Source organism: Anguilla rostrata, chromosome 7 (assembly GCF_018555375.3).
Source record: "Anguilla rostrata isolate EN2019 chromosome 7, ASM1855537v3, whole genome shotgun sequence".
NCBI lineage: Eukaryota > Metazoa > Chordata > Actinopteri > Anguilliformes > Anguillidae > Anguilla > Anguilla rostrata.
Genome location: NC_057939.1, coordinates 51,805,705 through 51,831,446, shown reverse-complemented (window position 1 = coordinate 51,831,446; position 25,742 = coordinate 51,805,705). Strand labels below are relative to the sequence as shown.

The window sequence follows — 25,742 nt, the reverse complement described above, 5'->3', positions numbered from 1 at the left end:
TTCTCCGTGGCTCAGCCGCAGAGTGTAAACACGTCTCCCCCCTCACATGGCGCTTTCTCGCTCAGACCTGTAATTTCTAAATGGTGGCTTGAAGCAAGTCCGTTTTATGACCGGAGCCCATTGGGTCTCATTTCTTAGCTTTCCACGGTGATTCAGTTCAGCAGGGAACTGACCCCAGAGCAGGAAGACAGTGATCTTGTTGCAGAAGTGGCATAAATGGGTACATATTACTCAAAACTATTTCGAGTTACTCTCAGTAATCAGCTAAACAAAACTTTGGAGCTAATGTAGTCGAAGAATTTGCACTCGATAACGTGATAATGTTCCTGAAGATTAATATTGATGCCAGAGGTTATTCGTGTTTCTGTGATTTTAGATTATTTTCCCTCGAATGTGTGCTAAATCTCGGGCTTGCCAGTTGAAATACAGCATTGGAATATAGCTCACGCATGAACATACTGCATTTGTATAGGCCATTTAAAAATATATTTACCTCATATTCTAGTAGGCTATCTGAATTCATAAAAATGTATTTAATTGTATAATATATTGCCGATTGATATAAATGCTATCCAGTTGAGGAATACTCTCCTGTCTGCAAAGGAATGTAAGCAAGCGTGAGTATATGTATGATCATAATCATAGTATTGTATCACAACTAACCTGCGGGGGGGGGGGGGCTTACGGTTTGTAGGGGGTTGTCCTCTATCAGGTATGCCGTTGGTGTAGCCGAAGGAGGCGGGGCTTTGCTACAGCTTCCCATTCTCGAACACTGAAGCAGGGTTCATTTGCGCTCCTTGGGCAGCTCGTACGGGGAGCGGACTTTAAATGTGTCTGTGGTTGACGGAAAAGAAAAACGGAGAAATATTAATCATGGATTTATTGAATGACGCGAAGAGCAGAGGACTTGCGTCTTCGGTCTGATTTTTCTTCTTTGCTGTTTCCTTCTGAAATGCCGGTCAAAATTCTAGTACGGGGATGAGATGAGTGGCTCTCCTTAACATCTGGTATAAAACTCTCTGGGCTTAAGTAGTGTCACTGGATTTGTTTACACGGGGAAAAAGCTTAAAACAAAAGAATGATCTTAACTCGTGAGTATATTTTATGCACATAAATAAAACTCCACTTACTGTGTCCCAAGCTATTTCGTCTAACTTTTAAATTACAAACAATGTATTTCCCTGATGCATGATTAAATTTCCTTGATATGTAATATTTTGAGAATTTCATAAAATGTTTGGTACTTGTTTTATAATTAACGGGCAATTGTTTTAGTTCTAATGTAAATATTTATTATTTCGCTGTATTAACTCGACCGTTCTTTTGTCTGCTGCAACACTGTAGTTTCTCGGCGAGACATCGTTTCAGTCTACGTCTGTATGTCGCTTCGTATGTAGGTACCTTGGGGGTTTAAAAAATAGGCTAAATGGCCCATGTCCCGTTATATCAGATTTAAACATAGGTTTTTGATTCATTGAGGGAAAATATAAAACACTTCTGACTTTCTGAAGATGAAATGTTAACGCTGCATGATGTAAAATGTGATGTTGCACCTTTAACACTTGACAGTAACACTGATGTTCTTTAAATCGCTCCTGATAAGACCGTCTGCTACGTGATTGTAATGCAAATGTACTGCAATTAAGTATCAAGAACTGCATGAGCCCCAGTTTTATATTCCAAATTTTGATTGATTGGTTGTTTTGCATAATTTTTTCTGCATAAAGTTTGTCTTACAGATGATGCACTTTTTCAAATGTTGTGCATTTTTTTAAGGCTGCCTGTTAGTTTGGCGGACATTGATTATGCTGGGTGTTGACTGGGCTATCTTTCATTGTGAGAAATGCCTTTGATCTACTCGGAGAAGGAACACCTCCTGTAGACTGTGTATACCATAGGGGGATCTGGCAGGCTTGCAAAGAGGGACAGCCAACAACCCCCATACACCCTCCCTCCCCTCCCCAAAGAATGATGAAGCTATCTTTCTTTTGCTTATATAGCAACGGGCGCGTGTCTTTTCTCGGTTTCCTAATGAAACAGTTACGTATTTTCATGTTTTTTGTAACTTTTTTTTAGGGAGGAGAAATTAAGTCTTTCAAAGTGTCCAAATCGTGTATTTCTCCCTCCTCGACCAGCTGTCGGTTCTCGGTTAGAGAAGAGCAGACCTGACAGCACCGTGGCCAAGGGGGTGTAAATCCATCACCCATGTAGAAAAGAGCAATTAGGACATGCATTTGGATGTTCCATCTGGACAGCAGCCTGTGTATGGTCCATGGCATGGATAATTGCCATTAGGTATTCCCATTATTCCAACAAGTGTGTCCCCTCCGTGTGTTCTGCCAGGAACGGCAGATCGGGACAGAAGGCTCTAGCCTATATAGAGTGACGCGGGGCTTTGGCGCGAGCAGTTATTTAACAGTTTGGAGTGACAGTGGTCGAACGTCGCAGAGTGGAACCGTTCTTGTGATCTGCGCATAAGGCTTCACAGAGATGTGGGGGGAAAAAGCATGGATTTCATCCATGAAAGTTGCATGACTGTTGTGCATTTAAGGCATTCCTGTGTTACACACTGAGAGAACAAGGCTTGAAGCTGTTATACATTAAGTACATAAATAGAGTTTTTGGGAATGAACCACATGTATAAGATCGTGCCTTGCAATGGCTAGAAAGGGCCATTTATGGTGATTTGAAACAACATTCAACTCTCTAGCGGAACAGGAAAAATTCACCCCTTACTCACTCCGTCCTCTGAATATCAAAGCGCCCTAAAATGCCTCTATAATTTGCGTACATGCAGAGCCGCAATCCGTTAAAATTCAAAGTTATGCTAACTCAAAGAATGCTAACTGCATTCCGTTGGAGCGCACGCAAGCCACACATCAAGCGATATTCTTGTCCTGTTTCAAGTCAAATATTGGCCACCAATTGTGAGAATTTCCTGTGACAGGAAGGGGTAGGGGTGGACAGAGGGCTGGGGGTGCGGGGGGGGGGTGCAGAGTAATTTTAGGTGTAGCTAATGCGAGACTCGGTCTGCACAGCTGAATCCAGGCTCTATCGCCAAGGAGATTGCAGCTGTGTTTCAGGGTCGGGGGGGTGAATTTGAAAGTGGAACACTTCCTAAGGTTTCAAGAGCGTTAGCCTACATCATGTCATAAGTCTGAGTGGGAATTGGAAGAGTAAAGTCATTGCTCCTGAACACCCTGGCCACGCGAGAGGCTTTCTGTGTGCTTACCTTTCCGTGTGGCTCCACTGTCCACAGTGAGTACTGGTATGGGCAGAGAGCTGACTGGATCCAAACATGAAGTCTCACAAATTATCAATGCACTGCACAAGAGGAGGGGGGGGGTGGCGGCTCAGGAGAAAAATTTTGATTGTTTTTTTTTTTCAGTGGCAGTGTGTAGACACACGCACAAACGCACTGACACACGCACAAACGCACAAACCTGTGTTGTCCATCAGGTGTACAAGTTTAAATCCTTCACGGTTTTAATTGAGCCCAACATAACTTTAAAATTTTCTTTTAAATCTGGCCCAATATGATCGATAAGGGCACTGGCAGTCTGTTGGAGGGCAGGTCGGCTGTTCTTCTCTTCTCTGCTCTGTGTGAGCTTTGCTTCTCTTCAGACCCAAGGCTGACACGATTGCCAGAGTCTGTGTTTTTGTTGGACATGGTGGGTCTGTTATCTGGCCTTGAACAAAATGGGGAGTGTGTGTGTGTGGGGGGGGGGGGGGGGGTCATTCTCAATACAGGATGGTTCAGTACAGTAAACAAGTTCACACGCTTCCTACTAATAAGGAAAAGGGAAATGAGGTAATTCGCCGGCACTGGGAGGCTGTAGACAATACAGAACCGGTCCTATCCGAGAGGTTCATGCCGTACGTGGACAGTGTGATAGTGTGTGTACTCTCTGTACGTTCTCATGGAAACGCGTTAGCGTTTGTTTGTGCGGATCCAAGGTTCAGCTCACGAGAGTATGGCGGATATTGTGTGAGCTGAATTAATTTGATAAGGATAGAGAACTTCTTCTTTTTTTAACTTTGCAGTTATTTCATTGGGTAATACATATTTTTTTGAGCTGAATCAGGCAATTGCATTCTAGAAAAAAACGTAATCTACCTCTGTGATGTTATTGCTATTCTTGTTTTTGTCTGTTTTCATTTCCTTACATTCCATATGATCTTGGGAGACCGTTTGCATTGTTGACGTGTCTGGATAAATACTGTCGGATGTGTGATGTCACTACAATTATAGGAGAGTTAACTAACATAAATCCATGTTAAGCCTGTTCAGTATTGCAATAGCAAGGTATTGGTATTGGAGACATGGGACCAGTTTATTAGACACAGATTAAGCCTAGTCCTAGACTAAGTTCAATTTTGAATGGACATTCTCCAAACAAAACTCAGTTTAATCCCAGACTAAACTCAATCTATGTCCACAAAACCAGCCCATAGAGTCTTATTTCTATTTTACTTATGGATCTGGAATGGCTTCAACATATGACACAACCTACATGTTGGTCTTTTGTAAAAAAAAAATATGTTGGAAAAAGTCCAGTAAGCCGGCTTCTCCAAAACTGAAGAGTTCTGTGTCTGCTTCTTTTTTTTTTTTACCACTGAATAGAACAGCCTTGTTTATTGTTTGCTGTGCATGTAGTCCTTTGTTTGTGGTATCACAGGGCTACATGGTGACTACTGGGGGCTCTAATGACGTGGACTGTGTTTGTTTGAGAGTAGGGGGAGGAGGAGGAGGGGCGGAGAGGGTAAGCTCGGGTCAGCAGATATCTCTCTGTTTAATTTATTGTGTTTCCTGCCCCTCTTACCTGTCTCAAATTAGCGGCTTCTTCCTGTATGTTCTACCGATTTAAACCAGCGGTCGGATGGGCCGTGTTAAATTACCCACAATCCTGTGCTGTGTGCTCAGGAGAGGAGAACGGTGGAATGGAGGCAATGATTGTTCCCCCTCTGTGGAATGTGTCAAATTTGCATGCAAACTGGTGTGTCTGGGGTTGCTAATGGTCTGTTAAAGCACACGGTTAATCTGCATATTGGGAATTTGCAGCTACAGTACATTTTTGGTGTGTTTTTATGGCTCTGTGCACAATTTTATTTTTTTACGATTTTATCTTTTTACCATAGAGGAAACCTGGTCTAATTTTTATCATGTGACATGACTTGTTTTCAAGTTTATTTTTTTTATTGTATCAAGGGTCTGTACTCAGGTCCAGGAGGGCCACAGAGTCTGCTGCGTTTGTCACTTTTAAATGGACAAACAGGTCAGATTTAAGAATTTAGGTGAGGACAGTTAACTGTTTGACAAACTGCTTTAAGTGATCCCTTAAGCACTGAGTAACCGTAAACACCAGCAGACCCTGCAGCTGGTCAGGATCAGGGTTGCAGACCACTGATATGTATTATCATAGCAACTATACGTGAAATATTTTATTAGAAAAAGACCTATCGTGCAAAAACGTCATCGTGCAATCTGCTCTGATGGGTTGAGTTTAAGGGGTTGGTATCACTAAATGAAGTCTTTATGAGATTACCCTTCTGTGGCTTCTCTCTAAATGATCTCACGTGTGCTTTCCAAGCCAAAGGCGTGCTAACGCTAGCACCCAGGTGCGCCTGCAGTGCGACATTAGCCGCGTAGCAGGGTAGCGTTAGCGCTTAGCGGCGTCGGGGGCTCGTTGTTGGTAATGATTCACTGCGCCTCTGCTTCTCCGCATTGCTGCGGGGTCTGGAATCTCGCTCCGAGCCTGGAACGAGGAAAGTCACGTACTCCTCCGAGCAGCAGTTCTCTTGGCTTGCCCTTCCTGCCCTGTCAGGGCTGACCCCCACCCCACCTCCCCCCTGCCCCCCCCTCCCCCCGACCCTGTTTGTTTTTCTAGCCTCCTTGTTAACCCCAAAAGAGGAAAGCCACCTTTTTTTTTTTTTTACAGTCCTGTTGATTTGCAATCTCCATGGTGAAATACAGCACACCGTGGTAACTGCCAATGAAATTAGGCGGAACCCCTTCCTCTGGTTCCAAAAAAAAAAAAAAGTGGTTTTCCAGTTTTCCAGAAACCACTTCAGAGGAGAGAGTCGTATAGAAGCAGGACCGTATGGATTTTCCCCCCCATTTTTCGCGCACACAGAGTCCTCAGAGTGGGGGCTCGTGTTGAGCGTGGGGGGGCGGGGGGGCGGTGCGTAATGGCGGCTTTGGCGCCGTGGTAACGAGCGATCTCCGGCGCGGTCCGTGTGATGTCGGGGGCTGAAGAGAGACCGCCGCACGGGGCCCCGTCGGCGTCGATTCTCACAGGTCCCGTGTGAACTTTCTCACCCACACAACACCCCGGAGGGCATTGGGGGGGGGGGCGTACGCTGTCCAGGGACCACAGTCTGAAGGGGCCCCGACACGACGTAGGGGAGGGGCTCCCAGGGGCTCCGGGGACACCATTTGCTCCACAGGCCCTCTCTGCGACACCATTTAGCAAGCTCTGTCTAAATGCCCTCAAATGGTTAATAAGCGGTCGTCGTCCCAGCCCCCCCCCACACCCCCACCCCAGTCCCTGCAGCACAATGGTCCCCGACACCGTTTGTCGGCAGTTAGCAGGGCTGTCAGAAATGCAGCCCAGCCGTCGCAGTGTATGGGGGGGGGGGCAGCCTGTTTGTGCTAATCAGAAAACAAGGGGAATGCTAATGACCGCAAGCTATCACTAACCGTCTCTCTCTCTCTCCCTCTCTCTCTCTCTCTCTCCGGTCCGCTGCGTTAGTTTGGGAGGTAGGATGCTCATTTCAGGTAACCAATCGCAGGGAATCAGTGCTTACGCCTGCGGATTTTCTGCTCTTTGGCAGAAGTGGCGTGAGGAGGGCACTAAAAATGGATCCCCCGCGCTAGTCCGTTTCCCCAAACGCAGCAAGGGCGCGCTGGGGTGGCTCTGGGCACCATCTGGCTCTGATCCCCGTTATTATCTGTGCGGATACCGCATGGAACTGGGCCCTCGCTGGCCGTTTCTCTTCCTGTGAATGATGGGAACACTGGTGGATTATGGGCTTTAGCTGGCTAATGCCTTCAAAGCTGAGAGCAGATTCAGATTTCTGACATTCTAAGCCTTCGGAGAAAAAAAACCCAAAAAAAAACACCTTACACCAAAGACCCTGATCACAGACGGAGTTATCAGTTATCTAACACCGCCTGCTTTTTTTTTTTGAGAGAGAAAGAGAGAGAGATCGTTTTTAACGGTCTTAATCATCTGGGATTAAGATTATGTGCTGGTGTTCTTCTTTTCTGTGGAACATCTTTGCTTGGGGAAACAATTCTGTCGTTCCGTGCAGTTTGGTTGGAATTTTATATGTGCCTTGTCGACGGTGAAGCGGGCCATGCCCGTTTTGATGGCTCTTCTGTGTAAATGGGGGGGGGGGGGGTTTGCAGATAAAAGCTGACTGGAAAGCAGTGGGCTACCTCTGCAGATGTAAATGAGCTGCTCTTGATTAGCAGCACGGGTTCAGTTAGGCGCCAGTAATTAGCTTGCCGTAGCACAGACCAGCCTTACAGTGAAACATCCTGTTCTGTTAATATCTAACAGAGCTGTCGTATTTTCTCCTTTTCTCCCCCTGCAGAGATCGAGGCCAAGGAGGCATGTGATTGGCTGAGGGCTGCTGGCTTCCCACAGTACGCACAGCTCTACGAAGGTAAATGGCCCAACCAACTACCTGCATTCTCCATTGGAGAAGGGGTTACCATAGCAATTTGAAGACTGACATCTCCAGAACCTTCTTTCTGCATCACCACATTTACGCTATGCTTTTATTGAACCTTTTATTTGCATCAGCGTTACGGTACAGTTGCTAGATCAAGTACCAGATGCTTGTAGATGCTGCTGCTTGATCTTAGTTAAACACGCAATCATATTTTAAAAGTTGTTGGTGAAACGACACTTTCCAAAAAATCGGGAGGATAGAGTCCGTTTCCGTTCCAGGGGACCTGGAAATTTGGACTTTTATTTGGATGGGATTTTATGAAGAAGAGTTTGCACCCGCACCACTAGGGTTGGGTCGAATGTTCCGGATGCCCTTGATTGACTCAAAGGCGTTTTGCGTGGAGACAAAGGGCTCCCTGCGTTTGCTTAGTTACAGGGGGGCATTCCTGAAGGCCCCGCCGCTGGCGAAGCTCCCCGCCGCCAGGGGTTTTCAGCAGGGCAGCTGTGTTTGCGCGCTCGGCTGGGATGCACTTCCTCTTTTGTTTCATCGGGAGGAAGGTGGGGGGTTGTTTTGGTGGGGGAGGGGGGGGGGGTTGGGGGGGTGGATCTTGTGGGATCTGATGACAGATCCTCCTGGCTTGGAGGACCCACGCATTCTTTCCACAAGCTCAGCACCCCCTAATCTGGGTCAGGCCCCCTGTCCTCGTTCCGCCAAGGCCCTGGTGGAGGAGCGGATTCTGCCCCTTTGAAGAGGCAGCAGCTCTGGGTTTTATCAACCATGTGATTCCCGCTATCTCCACCCCGCACCACCACCACCACCACCCCACCTGACCCCTACGTTCTCCTCTCCCCTTCTCCCCTCAGATTCACTCTTCCCCATCGAAATCTCCTCCGTGACCAGGGACCATGACTTCCTCGACCGGGATGCTATCGAGGCCCTGTGCAGGTAAGACCTCACACCCTCAATGATGCCCGCATCCCCCCCCCCACACCCCCCCATACCCCGCACCCCCTCAAAAAAACAAAAACAAAAACAAAAAAAAGAAACCCCTGTGCTACAAACTCTTCCAGGCTCTTAATGGCATTCTTTCACTTGCGTAACCAAAAACATATTTGTCGGACGATTTGCAGGAGAGATTACCTCAGATATCGCACACTTTTAAAAAAAAACGAAGACGATAAGCCACTTCTCCGCCCTGTCTTTGAGGCCGACTCTAGGTAGGGGAAGATGATTACTGCTTCACAGATGCTTCGGTTTCCCTCCTTTCAAAACACGTATCGAATGGAGGCATCAGTCCGTTATCTAGGAATGTCCTTCTCCTGTCACGCTACTCTCTCGTCGTCGTTCCTCCTAGTGGGAGTTTGAAATGGGCCCGGCCATGCGTGTTATTACACAGGCAGTCAGTTAACAGGGGAAATGGCGCAACAAAAATAAAAAATAAAAAACACCAGAGGAGCGCTTGCTTTACTAGCAAATGCGTTATGCGATGTGATGGGGTGGTGCCATTCGAAAAGGCCGTTTGGAGGGGACAGCGGGTTACGTGATTGTCTTTCGCGTACGTGTGGCTCGTGAGGGAAAGCGTTTGAGTGCAGGAGGCAGTGGAGCCGGGCCGGTGGGGCGGGGGGCGGGGGGGTCGGGTCCACAGCTGATTGAAGGCAGACGAGCCGAGCCCAGCTGGTGGCTCTCATCTGGAAGGCATTACTCAACGCTAAGCGAAGCCTCCAGTTCAGCTCGGTTGATCTCCTGAAAAGTAGTCTGGAAGGACACCTACCAGGTGTGGCGGGGGGGATAAGCTTCCTCTTCTGTTTTTTAGCCGTTTTCCCACATTTTTTTCTCCCCTTTCCTAAGCTTGTCCTTTACCACCTCATTAAGAAGCTTTCTTTTTTCCTCTTTGTAAAAGGTTTTTTTTTTTTTGCAGATGTGTTATGTTTGTTAACGAGTCAAACAATAGGTCTGAAGAGAGGCTTGGACCGAAAGCTGGAATGTCTTTTTAAAACTCCCTTTGTGTGTGTGTGTGTGTGTGCGTGCGTGTGTGTGTGTGTGTGTGTGTGTGTGTGTGTGTGTGTGTGTGTGTGTGTGTGCGTGCGTGTGTGTGTTATTCACAGACGGCTCAACACCCTGAATAAATGTGCTGTGATGAGGCTGGAAATTACTCCACAGAGAAAACAAGTGAGTTTACTATCTTTAATTTAAGTTTTACTATCTTTAATTTAAGTATATTATCTTGCATTTCCTTTTCATCGTTTGGCGCTTAAAAGGAGAGTTCCCTTTTCCACACGGATTCACTTTTAATGGTCAGGAGTCTGTTGTATGTCATAGTTTTTTTTTTTTTTTAACTTGAGGTAAGATAAGTTTATATGAAAAGGAACGTGTATATGCATGGAACACGCTTGTTCTCTAGTATAATTATTAGAATTGTATTTTTATAACTTTGTGTATGTGTGTGTGTGTGAAGGAGAGAGGGTGGGTGGGTGTTTTGAACTCATACTGAGTTTGAGAAATAAAAAAGATATTTGCTGGAATTAGCCTCAGGATAAATGGCAACCATACAACTGCTGTCAGCGCAGTTTTCATCGTGGCATGTCTTGCTTCTGGACATTTTTTCCATGAGTGAATTTCTCTCTCGGTGCAAAAAAAGCTGTGTCAGTCTGTCATCTGCATACAGACGACCCCCTTAGTGAATGGGCCTGAATGATCAACAGTGTCACTGTTGACCTCTGGGATCGAGGAGGGTCAGAAGACACCGAAGGGGGTCATTCGCTGACTTTATAAAGGCGCGACCCTACCTAGCGCTGGAATGCGTTCACGCTCGTTGTGTAACTGCCTTCCATTCAGGCTTTTTGTATGCGCGGTATGCAGCGCGCTGCTTGTCACAGTCCTTGACGGACAGTCAGGGCGTAAGATCATTTAGACGCACCCCGTCAAATTCTCACAGTCAAACCGTGCTGTTGGACGCCCCCCCCCCTTGGAAACGCTTCATGCGATCGGAATCGAATTGAAACGGAGCCCTTTTATCGTGGAATCTGCTAGCACGTGAGCTAGCGACGGGCTCCTTTCATCTGCAGTGTGTCACAGGGTTAATTGGTTTTAGCGCGGGCAGTGCGACAGACGGGGCGGGGTCTGGGGGGGGGGGGGTCCTCGTCCCGCGGGGGCTGTCTCTGATGAAAGAGCACGTGCGACCCTCCAGGGGCGGTAAATCGGCCTGGTTTTTTTACGGACGTTTTGTCACCGTTTCATTAGTCACCGCGAGGAGACTTCAGAAGCTCCGCGAAGCCGCGATCACTGTCTCAGCCGCGCTTTTTAGAAGTTAAGACCGCCTCTGGGTACAGTGGCCGCTATTCAGTCGTGGAATTGGGGTATCCGAGCACAAAGTCCCTTTGAAAAGGAAGCTGCTGTTGGAAAGGGTCTGGGGGACTTCCTAACCCCCCGGCCTGACTGGAGTTTAAGACCGGAGCGGGGATGGAATTTCCTGTTGCCTCTGGGGCAGTGATAAAGTAACTGGAGACACATGTGGCTCTTGTGAGTCTGACATGGACAAGTAACGCACAATGCCCTCCCCAGTTATCTTATCTCCCAAATGAGTAAATTAACTTCAGAACCACAGTTAAGAAGGTTGCAAGGTTTAATAATGCATCTTAGAGTCCACCTACATTCCAGAAGGTGTCAACCAAGGTCCGATCAGTGATGTAATATTTGGACCCAAAAGGTTAGGAGCCATTGACCAAAGATTTGTCAGATGTTGTATGAGCTTTGGCTCCAGATATGACAGTACGTATGGGAAAATATGAGAGGTTGGTGAGGTTTTAACATTCCAAACGAGAAGGTGAGTGAATGAGCTGTGGTCATGTGATCGGGCCCTTCTCGCTCGGCGATTTCTCACCTGTGCCCCCCCCTGCAGAGCGAGGACTCGGACGAGGATGAGCCGTGCGCCATCAGCGCCCGCTGGACCTTCCAGAGGCACAGCAAGCGCTGGTCCCGGCTGGACGAGCTGGACGTGTTCTCGCCCCCGGGCGAGCCCGCCCCCCCGCCGGCCGTGGAAGGTTCCGGCGCGGGGTTGAAGGTGGGCGTCAGCGCCGAGAGCGTGCTGAGCGACCCGAGCGAGCAGCCGGAGGTCAGCTCCCTGCACAGCCTGGGGAGCAGCACGGGGAGCCAGGGGGCAGCCCCCACCACCGCCAGGGCCGACTCGGTGACCAGCGTCTGCTCCTCGGCCGGCTCGGGCCCCTGCGACGACCGCTCCTCCGAGGGCCCGCCCCCGCCCTCCTCGCCCAGGGAGGTGCCCGGCGTCCTGGCCGCCCTCAACGGCAAGCCGGGCGGCAAGAGCACGCGCTCCAAGGCCAAGAGCTTCCTGAAGCGGATGGAGAGCCTGCGGCTGAAGAGCTCGCCCAGCAAGAAGAAGAAGGTCATGTCCAAGCTGATGATCGGGGAGCCGGTGCTGCAGGAGGGCGTGGACCAGGAGAAGCTGCGCCGGCTCAACTGCGTGGAGATCTCCAGCCTCAACGGGCCGGGGAGCGGGCCCAGGAGCCGCAGCGTGTCCTACTCCGGCCAGACCAGCGGCAGCAGCAGCAGCAGCAGCAGCCAATCGGAGGCCGGCAGCAGCGCGGTCAGCACGCCCAGCCCCGTCACCCGGGCCCGGAGCCGAAGCGCCGCCGGCGGCAACAACAACAACAAGCGCGGCGGCATGTACCTGGAGGGCTTCGACCCCTTCAGCCTGCTGCACCTGCAGCCCTCCCTGGAGGAGGAGGAGCCGGGCCAGGCCCCGGGGCCGGCGGGGGGCGACGCGGTGGCCCAGCAGAACCGACGCAACCGGAAGGAAGCGGCGACGAAGGCGGCGGCGGCGGCGGACGAGGAAGAGGAGGAGGAGGAGGAGGAGGAGGAGGTGATCTTCTTCATCCCCGAGGGCCACAAGCCCGGGACGTTCCCCAAGGCGCTGCGCAACGGCAGCCCCCGCCCCCGGCTGCGGCGGGGCAGCAGCGACGACAGCTCCAAGGGCTCCACCCGCCGAAACTCGGCCGGCTCCCTGGACAGCCGGCTCAGCTTCTACGACAACGTGCCCTCCCCGCTGCTCCTCCTGGACCGCGAGGAGGAGGAGGAGGGCGAGGAGGAGGAGGGGGGGCAGGGGCGGGCCCGCTGCCCCAAGCTGGACGACATCCTGCAGCACGTGCGCGGGCTGCAGCGCTTCGTCAGCGAGTGGTCGGAGCAGACGTGCGAGGAGGGGGGCGGAGACTCGGACTCGGCGCTGGACTCGGTCTCGCCCTGCCCCTCCTCGCCGCTCCAGAACCGCCTGGAGGAGGCGGAGAACGGCAGCGACCTGGACAGCACCGGCAGCCCCGCCGGCGAGCAGGACGAGGCGCTGGCCGCGCGCGAGAGGCGGGACTCCGGCGTGGGGGCCTCGCTCACCCGGTCCAACAGGTGACCTCATCCTCCCGCGGAAATAAAAAAATCTCCGCTCGTTTATTACATTACAGGCATTTAGCAGACACTCTTATCCAGAGCGACTTACACAACTTCTTACACAGCATTTACATCGCGTCCATTTATACGGCTGGATATATACTGAAGCAATGCAGGTTAAGTACCAGCAGTAACAGCAGTGTCCTAACCGGGAATCGAACCTGTGACCTTTCGGTTACAAGGCCAGCTCCCTACCCATTACACTACACTGCTGTTTATCTGTCCGTCTGTGGCCCCCCCGCCGTTTGATCTCTGCCCTTATCTCTGTACCGCTGTCCCTGTTTAAAGGGAGCAGCGCTTTTACCCTCTGCCCCCTGTTATGCAAAGGCCTCGCTAACAGCGTTTGGCTTCGCTCAGGAATGCCGTATATCAGGGAGACGGACTGTGAGCAACGTGCCCAGAGCCAATAGTATGCGAGAGGAATGCCAGAGCCGTTGTCATCTTTGAGGGGGGAGGGACTGTAATCTTGATTGATTCTCAATATGTAATAGTTAGGGAGATCACTATCTTGGTAATTCAATTAGATTTGATCCAATTTCTTTCTTTCTTTTTTTTTTTTAACTCAGAGGGAGGATAAATGTTTTGTCAGCCACCTGTCGGAAATAGCGTGGTTTGTCAATCCTTTAGGACACAACTATAGCTACCAGGTATTCACTGCCCCCCCCCCCCTTTAGGACAGACCTACAGCCTCCAGGTATTCACTGACCCCCTATTCCCACCCCCTCCTGTGTGTGTGTTACCTGCAGGCCTCAGAGGCTACGCTGGCACAGCCTTCAGGTATTCACTGACCCCCTATTCCCACCCCCTCCTGTGTGTGTTACCTGCAGGCCTCAGAGGCTACGCTGGCACAGCTTCCAGAGCTCCCACCGGCCCAGCCTGTCCTCCGCGCTGCTCCAGATCAACTGCCAGTCCGTCCTGCAGATGAACCTCCTGCAGAAGTTCTCGCTCCTCAAGCTCACCGCCCTGCTGGAGAAGTACACCCCCACCAACAAGCACGGCTTCAGCTGGTGCGTATCGCTTCCCAGAGCCTTAACACTCAGCATGCTGGGGGGAGCGGGGGTAAAGGGTCTAGGGTTTCAGTTTTTTTGAGACGGTAATTATGCCCCGTGATATCAACACTGGGATGGAAACATCCAGAACGTTCACTTTCGGCAGTTTTTTCTGTACAGCGTAGCCGAACGAGCCGAAGTAACAGGACCTCCCGATGAACCCCGGTGCTCGAGCAGGTTGAGCCGGGGTGGTGTAAAGTCGGACGAAAGGAGAACGATTCATTTTGTTTTTACTAAGTTGGTAGCATGTCCCAGTTCCCCCTCTTCCGATATCTCAGTCCTGGAGTCCCAAGAGTGCCCCGTGAGGCCCAATTAGCTAATGCAGGTGTGGACCCCTCTCCCCCTTGCCCCCCCCACCCCCCCCACCACCCCCCACCCATTTACTCTAACGGTGCAACTGGAAAATCCGCCCCCCCTCCCCCCACTTACAGCCATTCCAGGAATTTCGGCTGTGCAAAGAGTCCCACGCCCAGTGGGGCTGAGCGGTGCCTCCCCGTGTTTTTAAAGCGCCCCTCTGTTCAGAAGGCCGACGTTGTGTCGGCCGCGCGCCGTCCCACAGAGCGGCCGCTTGTGTTCTCCGCTGACAGAGCGGCGCGTCGACGGTGGTCCCCGCGTGTTTGGGGTTCCCCGCGGCGGTCGCGATGTGTTCCTCTCGGATTCCTCGCCCCGTCCCTCACACAGGGGCCCGCTTTATGCCCGCTTATAAACACGCGCTTCCCTTCTTCTTAAAAAAAAAAATAAAGCATTTTTTAAAATCCCCTCGGGGTAGATTTATTTACGTTGCCATGGCGAGAACAGAGGGCATCACAAGGGGGGGGGGAGCGGTGCGAAATCTGGGGTAGAAAATGTGCCGAAACAGGACTGCTCTTGTGCGGGAGGCGACGCCCCCGGTCACATGGGCCGGCTTGTTTTTCAGTTTTTCGTTTGTTTGTTTTTCCGTCTTATAGGCATTAGGCACGTGTGGGTCTGAACTGTTACAGGCTCTGTCTGTCACATACAGCCCACCAGAGAGCTTAATGCTAAATCACATGCATTTGAGTAACAGTTAAAGGTTTTCGGGTACAATCGTGGAAGTGGCCAGTCATGTGACCTGTGATGCAATTGCCTTAGCAGGTTTTAAGACTTTTTTTAAAAACGCAGACAGAACGTTTGTCAGTTAATCAGCCTGAGCAGTCAATCACTGTAACCATAGAAACGGAGAGGTTCTAAGAATCGAGGACAGCGTTCCGCTCATCGGCTGTGGTGTTCTGGTTGTCCCCCTTCGCAGGGCTGTGCCCAAGTTCATGAAGAGGATCAAGGTGCGCGACTACAAAGACCGGAACGTTTTCGGGGTCCCCCTCCAGGTGAACGTCCAGCGCAGCGGGCAGCCCCTGCCCCAGAGCATCCAGCAGGCCATGCGGTACCTACGCAGCCAGTGCCTGGACCAGGTCAGTAAAAAATTTTTTTTTTTAAACGCCACGCGGCTATCACAGGGGTCATCTTCTGACCATCAGCAGAGATGTTTACTGTGCAAACAAAAAAGATTTCACGCCTTTGCTGGAGAAATTCAGATGAAGAGAATTATGTCATCGGTGTGTCTTAGCACAACAGTGTCCCCTTTTTCCATTCACCATTACGTAAGGACACATGGCGATGCAGAATCCTCCAAACGTATCCCTCTGTATGAGTGTGCAGCCTTAACGTTACGTAATCTCCTCACAAACTGAGGACCAAAGGACAGAGCGTTTGGTGGATTTTGAAGGGGGTCGGGGTGGATAAGTGGGTCATGTTGGCCGGCCCATGCTGGGATACCGAGCCAGCCACTATTTGTTTTCGTAAAGGCAAGTCGTTGCCCCCCCCACCCCGCTAACGCCCGTGACCGTTCCGCCGTCTCCCCCCGCCGCAGGTGGGGCTGTTCCGGAAGTCGGGGGTGAAGTCGCGCATCCAGGCGCTGCGCCAGATGAACGAGGCGTGCGCGGACGGCGTGGGCGTCGGCTACGAGGGCCAGTCGGCCTACGACGTGGCCGACATGCTCAAGCAGTACTTCCGGGACCTGCCCGAGCCGCTGCTCACCAGCAAGCTGTCCGAGACCTTCCTGCAGATCTACCAGTGTGAGCCTCAGCCGCCGCCACCGCAGCCCAAAATAAACACCGCTTTTACACCCAAAAGCCCGGATGTTCCGATGCCGCTAACGATGCTGCTGTTGCTAGGAGGTGTACTATCAATCTCATTACATTACACTACAGGCATTTAGCAGACGCACTTATCCAGAGCGACTCACACACACGATTGCATTTCACATTGCATCCATTTATACAGCTGGAACTGAAGCAATGCAGGTTAAGTACCTTGCTCAATTCAAGGCTACTGAGCACAAGTTTGATGACCCCATCCCCCTGTCCCATGCATGTATTTTTGTGTATTGGACTCCTGTAGTCGTGTTTCGTGGAAATATCAAGGTCAGGCACTCTCTTTCTTTCTCCTGTATATTTAGGAATTGCTGGCCTTCCATTCAGTTAGGCGGTTATGTTCCCAGGCCCAGTGCATATTAGATTAAACGTGATGTTGTAGAGCAGTGGGGAGGCGGTTGCTCAGTAGAAGAATCCCAATGGTAGATCACATGCTTTTCCCCTCTTCGTTTCTGTTAGTGTTCCTCTGTAGTGGGGGGGGGGGGGGGCACATGTGTTCTGAAACAGCACAGGGCTCCTCTCAGAATCTGCATTAATCATGCGGTCAGTTAATGGTTTTCATAACACAAACCTCCCAACCCCCTCATCCAGACAAAGATATTTAGTTTGTCCCACGACCTCTTAATGCTCCAACATCCAAGAAGGGGGTAGACTGGTAAACCGAAACGGTGATTTTCCATGCAGTTGACCTGCCGTTTAACATTGGGAGTTCAAAGCATTCGTAGTCCTCTGTTCTGGGTACTTAAAAAAAAAAAAAAATTTTTACGACCAGTCTGGTGGATGTTGTTGACGGATTTAACACGGAAAAGGAAACTGTAAATATCCATCAGATGACTTGAGGACACACAATGAATTCTTTTTATCTTTTTTTACAGTTTTTTTTTTCCCCTGTTAGACTGGAAACTATGTGCTGTTCAGCCTAAATCGCTGATTAGATTTACCATTTAAAGGTCAGCTTAGTGTATTTTTCTGAAATTAAATTGGATTTTTTTTAGCACAAATATTTTGAACCTTCTTGATAGAATAGTTTTAAACCCAAGATAAGCCAGGAGAGGGATTGTGCTTTAGGAGCTTTAGGCCCACTGATTTAGACACAAACAAACCATTTCTGACTCAAACAAATAGTTTCACTCCATTACAAGTTTTTCCCAATTCATCTGAATGGAAAAGTCTGTATGGGCAGCCAAAGCAAGCTCAGTGGCAGTTATTTGAAAGGACAGATTGATACATGTTGATTCACGGGTCCAAGCTTGAATTTTGAAGGCAATCGCGTTTGAAATTGAGCTCTCTTGTCCGTGGCTATGATTGTTTGTACGTGGCTTCTAAGTAAGCTCATGTATGATATTCTTTCATACATGGCAGTGATTTCCATAGGAAAAATGATTTGCTGGTTAAAAATGTTTGATTTCCAGGCTAATCAAACATGCTATATATTAAATATCAGTTTGCTGAAGTTGTCCCCTGTAGGGGTATCCATGTTCCTGTGGAACAGGATATTTCAGGGCATCTCAACAGTAGGATAGTACCCCCTAAATGACCTCCCATGTCCTGCCCCCCTCCCCCCTTCCAGACGTGCCCAAAGACCTGCGTCTCCAGGCCATCAAGGCGGCGACGCTGCTGCTGCCCGACGACCACCGGGAGGCGCTGCAGACGCTGCTCTTCTTCCTCAGCGACGTCACCGCCAACGTGGCGGAGAACCAGATGACCAGCACCAACCTGGCCGTGTGCCTGGCGCCCTCCCTCTTCCACCTCAACACCCTGAAGAGGGAGAACTCCTCCCCCAGGTAAAGGGCGCGGGCAGGCCAGTCCCGCCTCCACGGCTCAGCCCAAACTGGGGGGGGGGGGTCTAAACTCACGCTGTCCATCCGTCATCTAACCTGCTTCCTGGTCAGGGTCGTAGGGGGGAGGGTTGGAGCAAAAATGAAATTAATCACCACCCAAATCTCAAAGGTCTGTCTAATGATGAACCTCCATTAGCAGTTTTTACTGCTTTCTTTATTGCATATTAATTACATCTAAAAATTGGAATAAACACCCGTACACAAGCCACAAGCATGCAGCGCACATGCACACACATATAAACACACACACACACACACACACACACAGAGTTCCATCTGGCCTTTGTGCTGAGGTTTCCTGTGTTCTCGTGCTGCTCGTGTACCCGAATTCCTGCGCATTGCCCCGGTCCCATTGTTTGAGGGGAAAAGCCGTTTCTGACGGGAACGCCGTTTCTCCGCGACAGGGTGATGCACAGAAAGCACAGCCTCGGAAAGCCGGACCAGAAGGACCTGAACGAGAACCTGGCCGCCACCCAGGGGCTGGCGCACATGATCGCCGAATGCAAGAAGCTCTTCCAGGTGCGCTCTCTCTCCGCAAAGCATCATGGGAAACGCTCTGGGAGGGGAGGGGAGGGGAGGAGGGAGGAGGGGGCTCAAACATGACCAGTTCAGATGTCTGTCAGTGTTCCCAAGTGTCCTCTGAAAAAAGCTGGCTTATTTGGAACACATTGCAAAAAAAAAACTAGCAGATTTGCCTCACTTAAAGAAAATGTGCCCATCACTTAGCATTCTGTTTGCTGAGGTTTGGAGCTTAATGTAATTGGCAAACATCTCTTGAGCCCTCCTGTCGTACATTACTCACTGGAGAGTGCTGTCAACGCACGTTTCCAGCCTCAGCTCACCTTTCACCCTTTTAATGAGTAAAATGTGAGTGGGGAAAAGCCTAAATTGGATAGGTATGGATAATGAATTTAGGCGAAGTAAATTGAATTTGATGATTTCATAAAATTAGCATTCATCAGCAATTTAATTCCGGAGCCATTCACGAGGGGGAGCATTTTTGTTTAGGACTTATTTCGAGGAAAACGACAGCAAGGAGAAAGAGAACGAGGCAGTGTTTCCCGCTCACTTTTTTCCCCGTGAAACCTTCGGCTTCCGTTGGAGATTAACCCGATCCCGTCCCGCCGACGTTCCCAGATTCCCGAGGAAATGAGCCGCTGCCGGAATTCCTACATGGAGCAGGGCCTGCACCCGCCCAGGCTGGAGGAGCTGGGAGAGGCCGGCCCGGACCAGGCCCCCGGGTTCAGGGCCTTCCTGAAGGAGGGCCTGGACAGCCTGCTGAAGGAGGCCAGGGACAGGTTTAAGGGCTACGACAGCTACTCCACCCCGGAGCAGACCGAGCTGGCCTGCAAGAAGGTGCTTGGGTTCTCTCTCATAACATTAATAATCTCTCTCAGTCTCTCTCTCTCTCTCTCCACCTTCCTCTCTCCCCATGCATACTTCCTGAGGAATTCTCTGAATGGGATTTCTTATTCACCTCATGTCTTTAAATGCAGTTCGGCTTTCAGTTGTAGCGCCACATCAGGCTTCAGTAGATTCCACTTCTGAAGGTCCTGTGTAACATCCCAGATTACCATAGAATCCAATCGGCAATGGGTATCTCCAACAGGCCTTATGCAGTGTAGGATAACGGTTAAGGAACTGGCCTTGTAACCTAAATATTTGCAGGTTTAATTCCCAGGCAAGACACCGCCGTTGTATACAGTATATCCAGCTGTATAAATGAATACTGTGTAAAAAATGCTAAAAGCTGAGTAAGTCACTGTGGATAAGAGCATCTGCTAATCCTTCAATTTTTTATTTTGTTTTGTTTTTCTATATTTACCGGACAATTTCATCGATCAGTGCTCTGACTTGTCACGCACCATATGAAAGTGTTGTTCCAGTTTGATGGTGCACCTGGTCTCTTTTGTCAAAGAGCAATGCACAGCTGAAGTGCTTTAAAAAAAAGGCTGAGGGGCCTAATTTTTCACAGAATCTCTTTGTTTATGCAAACTGTTTTCATTCTTTACTTTAGAGTCACGGCCACAGTCCGTTGGGTTCGGTTTTTAACCGTTCCTTGGGCCGTACGATCCGAAACACCCTCCCTCGCTCTTCTCCTCCGTTTTGTTCCTCCCTGCGGTTTGGGCATCCCTGTTAAAAGACGGAGTATCTGGTCATTGTTAGCGGGATTAAGGCTTTCTCCAGGCTCCAATTAAGTTAATGGGATCGCATTTGCTGTGCTGTTCTTTAAAAAAAGAAAAATTGTCAACAAGTCGAACCGCAGTTTAAGTAAGATAAGCAAGAGGAAGTAAACTGGCTTGCTTGCAGCCCCCAGACTTTATTTTGTCGTAAAAAATAAAAGCCGTGTCCTTAAACAACCTCGGAGCTGGTGGATACAGCCTTGTTAACTCAAACCATCTCAGAGAGTCACTTCCTCTGTCTTATTAGAGCCACACGCCGACGTCTCGCACAAAGGCTTTTACGATGCCATTAGTTAAGATAACTGCATTAATCTTTGCATCTGAGATTTTACTGTTGTCAGATGCCTCATCAGTCTCTCTTTGCCCAACCCCCCCCCCCCCCCCTTCGCCACAACTGTCCCACTTTCCACTCTTGTATGTGCATCCTGTGCTAGTGTTAGAAAGGCACCATTGCTGGGGTGTCTTGGTGGCGTAGCCTGTAGAGCACCGTCCAACACGCCAGCGCTTTCCCCGTGCACGTTCGTTTGGGGCCTGCTGTCCATCGCTGGCCGCTGAGTCTCACCCTGGCCCCCTCGCTGTCGCAGGTGCACGACGGATACCCGCTGCGCGTGTGGAAGGCTACGGCGGAGGTCCCGGCCGCCCCGGAGGAGGTTCTGACCCGGCTCCTGCGGGAGCAGCACCGCTGGGACGAGGACCTGCTGGAGTCCAAGGTGGTGGAGAACCTGGGCGGCCAGACGGAGGTCTACCAGTACGTCCAGAACAGCATGGCGCCGCACCCCACCCGCGACCACGTGGTACTGAGGTGAGTCTCTGTCCAAGCTCCACCCCACTCCCTTCAGCCAATGGCCTGCCACATTAACTGCACACAAGCCCCGCCCCACTCACTCCAGCCAATGGCCTGCCACCTTAACTAGACTGGCTATTTTCCCTCCGCCAGTTGCCTGGATTAAAGCTACATTTGATGTTTACAGTATATTACAGTATATTCAATTTCTATGAGGACACTGGAAGCTTCTTTATCAGAAACTGACTTTTTTTCATTTGAGACATCACGTTTTTTTTTTTTTTTTTTAACAGAATGTGGGTGACTGATCTGCCCAAGGGTGCGTGCGCGATAATCGCCAAGTCGGTGGACCACGACGGGGCGGCGCAGATGGGCGTGCGGGTCAACGTGCTGACGTCCCGCTACTTCATCGAACCCTGCGGGTCCAGCAAGTCGCGGCTCACCTACATCTGCAGGACGGACTGCAGGTGAGGTGGACACAGTCCATGGGACTGAAGCAAGTCGAACTTTACTTGAGCCCTAAACCCTTGTTTAAGTCTCTGCACTGTTTATATATCCTCTGACGAACGCCCAACACATTTCCAAGCTTCGATACATCCCTCACCCAGTAAAATCCTACCTATTTGCATTTTGGTGTATGCGGCTATGTTCAATAGTTAAATGAACAGTTTAACTATACCCAGCAAAATTGTATCTGTTTCAGGGAGTTCTGATATATTAAGTAGATAAACTAAGTGCTTCTTCGACAAAGATGCTGCTCTCATCTCCTGTGTAGGATAGAAGGTTGAGACCGGGTAGAGCAGTGACTAGGCGAGAAATGGCTTCTCTGTCTGACAAGTTACATGTTTCTCCATCTCCACTACAGGGGGCGCTGTCCAGAGTGGTACAACAAGATGTTTGGGCACACGTGTGCGGCCGAGGTGGGGCGAATAAGAGACTCCTTCTCCAGTCAGCCCGAAAAATGAGCGAAGCAGCGGGAGAGAGGCCCGCGGGTGCCACGGCCGCCGTCACACCGAGCGACTCCGCCCCCTATCAGCCGTCACGCCAAGTGACTCCACCCCCTTGGACTTGGACCTGGGCGCTTCTGCGTCGCCATGGGCAACGTTGGGAGGGGGCACGGGAGGGGGTTGTGGCCGCTTCTGGGAAGCGACAGAACATACTGGAACGTGTGCGCGGTGAACACGTTTTTGTGAACGCTCGGATACCGTATGTGAACGCTTTATTTGGGATTTCCAGCGTGGAAAAGCAGAGGTCGCGGTGCGTTGCGACTGCGCCACCGCGCGCTGGTTTGGGTGGTGCGGACGGTGCCTGAGAGGAGTTGCGTGGAACAGAGGGAGACGCGCCTGCTTGTTATCCAAGATGGCGTCCAGCAGGTAACCAAACCTGCTCCTGGAGATCTACCGTCCTGTAGGTTTTCACTCCAGCCCAAAGTAGCACTCCTCATTCAACAACTTTTGTTAAGATGTTAATTAGTAGAATCGGGTGTGCCAGATTAGGGTTGAAATGAAACCTACAGGACAGTAGATCTCCAGGAACAGAGTTGGTTAACACTGGTTTGGAGGAACGCAGGCTAGGTTGGGGTGGCTGGGTCACCATTAGATTAGAAGGTAATGCAGAGTTTATAATCCTCAAGATTATAATCCCCCCTGTATGTGAAAAGCAAGAAGGACCAAAGTTTTACAGTTTACTCTTGTAAACTCCTACAATTTAAGATCGCAAGGAAAAGAGACTCTGTTTTGACAAGAGCAAAATTGTATTCGGTCTCATCAGGAATTGCACAAAGAGCGTTGTTTGGGAATGTAATTTTGTTTCTAAAGACAATCAACATTTTATACGTTCGCACCGAGCCACTTGGTGTTCATAAGCATTGAATATACATTAATGTCATTACAATACATCAAACTATAGTAGAGTATCTACATTTTACATCACATCTACGGCCCTTTACATAAGTACTGATTTATTTCTCTTCAGCATGGCAAGGAAGACAGTGAGTTGTGCTTTTAGAATGTTTTACAAACGTGCAGCCCAATAAAAAGAAATAAAAATAGAATATCCATGATTATAATCTGCTTGATATTAGAATAAAGTTGAGAGACAGAGGAGGCGGTCTAATAAGCATCTCTGTAATTACTGGTTTTTAAATTCTAATGAATCGGTCCTTTTATAAAGGTGATTTTATACAGGTTTTACTGTAAAACACAAAGATGTAGAAAAAATAAAGATATTGTATCTAATTTAAGGTGAACAGCCAAATGGCAATGTACAATCATGTCATTAAAAGAAGGAAAGTACTTTATGTATGCTTCTTACATACCTGTTTCAGTGTTACATAAAATATGAAGTTAAAATGAAAAAATTCATAAGCTTTTTAAAAAAAATACATTTTCAGATTCTGCAAAAAATATTGTTAAATATACAATACATTTTCTGTACATACTGTGTATTCCAAATGTACACTTTAACTGTATACTGCCAAATGAGAATAATGCATGACAATAAATATTAATTTAACATATTCATGTATTTATACCTCAGATATGTTTTGTATCTTGTGTCCTTTTACTGTAAATGTTGTGTGAAAGGTATGGTGAATAAATGTTTTATCATTTGTATTATTTCTGTACAGACTGTCAACATTAAATGCACTATTAAATGTGTCAAAATGAGAAGAGCTGTCTTCGTGGTTGTTCTCCTGTGGCTGACTGATGGATTACTTACTGCTTTGTCATCCTATTCTGAAAATATTCTGAGGTGTAATTCTTCTTTAAAGGATGTGCTTTAGCAGAAGTAGCCAAGCATGCAATAAACATGCATATAATATTATATCTGAGGGAATTGTATTAAAAGCTAAATCAAGCTTTGCAATGGGTTTTACAAGCTAAATCAAACCATCCAAGTAAAAGTGTCTTAGTGTAGGTTTCCTGTAAGAACAGTAATCTCAGCTGTGCTAACATTAATATTATGGTACAACACTGCTTTGGACAAAGGCCTAGTTGTGTTGTGGGCTAGGGCCAGTCTGCTGGATGGTCACAAGTTTTAAGTATTGAATAGGGGCTGGTCCTCTCGTCCGTCCCATTACATTACATTACAGGCACTTAGCAGACACTCTTTACATTGCACTCTCTCTCTCTCCCTGCATATCTTCAAATGCAGATGACATTAGAGTTTGAGGGCGATCACGGGCGAGCCATCTTTCGCCAGAGAGCCCCCCCACTTGTACGCCCAGACCTCGGTAGCCGAGTTCATTAGCCATTCCTCACATTGCAATGTCGCTCACTTCCTCTTCAAGGGTATCATTTTACCCGCTTTAGTCGCGCTTAGCTGGGCCCGCAGATGTCATTCATCCAGCATTTCCATCCAAACCTGGATGGGCGATAGAGTGGGCGGCGGTGTAGTACAACGGGTAAGGAGTTAGTCTTGTAACCTAAAGGTCACAGGTTTGATTCCCTGGTAGGACACTGCTTGTGTACAAGGTACTTAACCTGCATCGCTTCAGTATATATCCAGCTTTATAAATGGATGCTGTGTAAAAAATTAAAAAAAATTTTAAAAAAAGTTGTGTAAGTCACTCTGGATAAGAGCATCTGCTAAATGCCTGTAATGTAATGAGATCAGTCTGTTAGGAAAGAGTGTGATTCTGTGGATTAATCTATGAAAGTTTTTTTTTTTAAATAAAGTTAGGTTCCCTGAAACGTCATGTAGTGATTGATAAACTGCAGGCTGTATGACGGACAGCCAAGTCCGTAATCCCGAACTGCACGCCAACAGCACTTCCATGTTCATGTGGGAAAGATCAATTCTGACAAGAGGACGCTGTTTCAAGAAGGACCTGTGAACTTTTTAACGCTGTGAAAATTGAACATTTGGCCAGCACTTGTGAGGGAAAACATCTCAAAGAGGAGGCAAATGAGAACTGGTAGTAGATAAAGTTTCAAAACAAAGGTCGATAAATAAAAGCGACTCTCCAGAAATGTGAGAAGCTTTTCCCACGCTGATAACTGTGCAGAAAGACGAGGAAACAGCCACAGTCTTCTTCTCTTTCCTCCTCTTGACCCGCGCATTTCTTTGTGTGCAATTTCCTCAAATAAGGATATGCATTCACGTAGATGGCAAAGTAACCATGTCTGTGTAGTTTTGAAAACGTAATGCCTAAAAAACGTTTAGTGCAACATGATTTTTCATTTAATATTCATTTGAAAGTTACTTTTTATAAACCGCTTTGTCTGGTCGTTTTGTTTTGTACGTATGGGCCAGAACAAGAGGACAGGACTGGCATCAGTACAGTGCGGTTCCGATGCTCTCGTACCCAAGGCAACGGAAAATCCCCTGGAAGTGATTGTTTTAGCCGCCGTAAACTCTTAAGTCCGAACGATTGCTAGCAGCCGAACCGCTGACATCATGATTTTCCCCCAGAATTTCTAACAAGGAATGATGACCTTAGAGTCTGGGAATGGTTGCTAGGAGCCAGCGGTGGCAAAACGAGCAAGATGTAGAGGGAGGCCCGTTGCTCTTTAAACTGATATCGATTATTTGTCTTGTAACAAGTTTTTTTTTAATTGATTCTCACAAAAATACCAAACAAG

General features: G+C 48.9%; 1 protein-coding gene across 3 annotated transcripts in view; it reads left to right on the top strand.

Moving 5' to 3' along the window:
- LOC135259997 (rho GTPase-activating protein 7-like) overlaps positions 1-23,828 on the top strand; it is an 80,187-nt gene extending 56,359 nt beyond the window's left edge. For 2 of the 3 annotated variants that reach the window (XM_064345023.1, XM_064345024.1), the window contains 13 exons: positions 7,600-7,671; positions 8,544-8,625; positions 9,786-9,849; positions 11,579-13,089; positions 13,959-14,138; positions 15,448-15,607; positions 16,066-16,270; positions 17,919-18,132; positions 18,594-18,708; positions 19,327-19,545; positions 20,957-21,174; positions 21,450-21,623; positions 22,022-23,828. In XM_064345023.1, the coding sequence (XP_064201093.1) occupies positions 7,600-7,671; positions 8,544-8,625; positions 9,786-9,849; positions 11,579-13,089; positions 13,959-14,138; positions 15,448-15,607; positions 16,066-16,270; positions 17,919-18,132; positions 18,594-18,708; positions 19,327-19,545; positions 20,957-21,174; positions 21,450-21,623; positions 22,022-22,121 (3,314 nt within the window). In that variant the 3' untranslated portion in view covers positions 22,122-23,828. Of the gene's footprint in view, positions 1-760; positions 1,092-7,599; positions 7,672-8,543; positions 8,626-9,785; positions 9,850-11,578; positions 13,090-13,958; positions 14,139-15,447; positions 15,608-16,065; positions 16,271-17,918; positions 18,133-18,593; positions 18,709-19,326; positions 19,546-20,956; positions 21,175-21,449; positions 21,624-22,021 lie in introns of those variants that run through there. The other variant, XM_064345025.1, reaches the window with a different exon arrangement.
- The last annotated feature ends 1,914 nt before the right edge of the window (positions 23,829-25,742 follow it).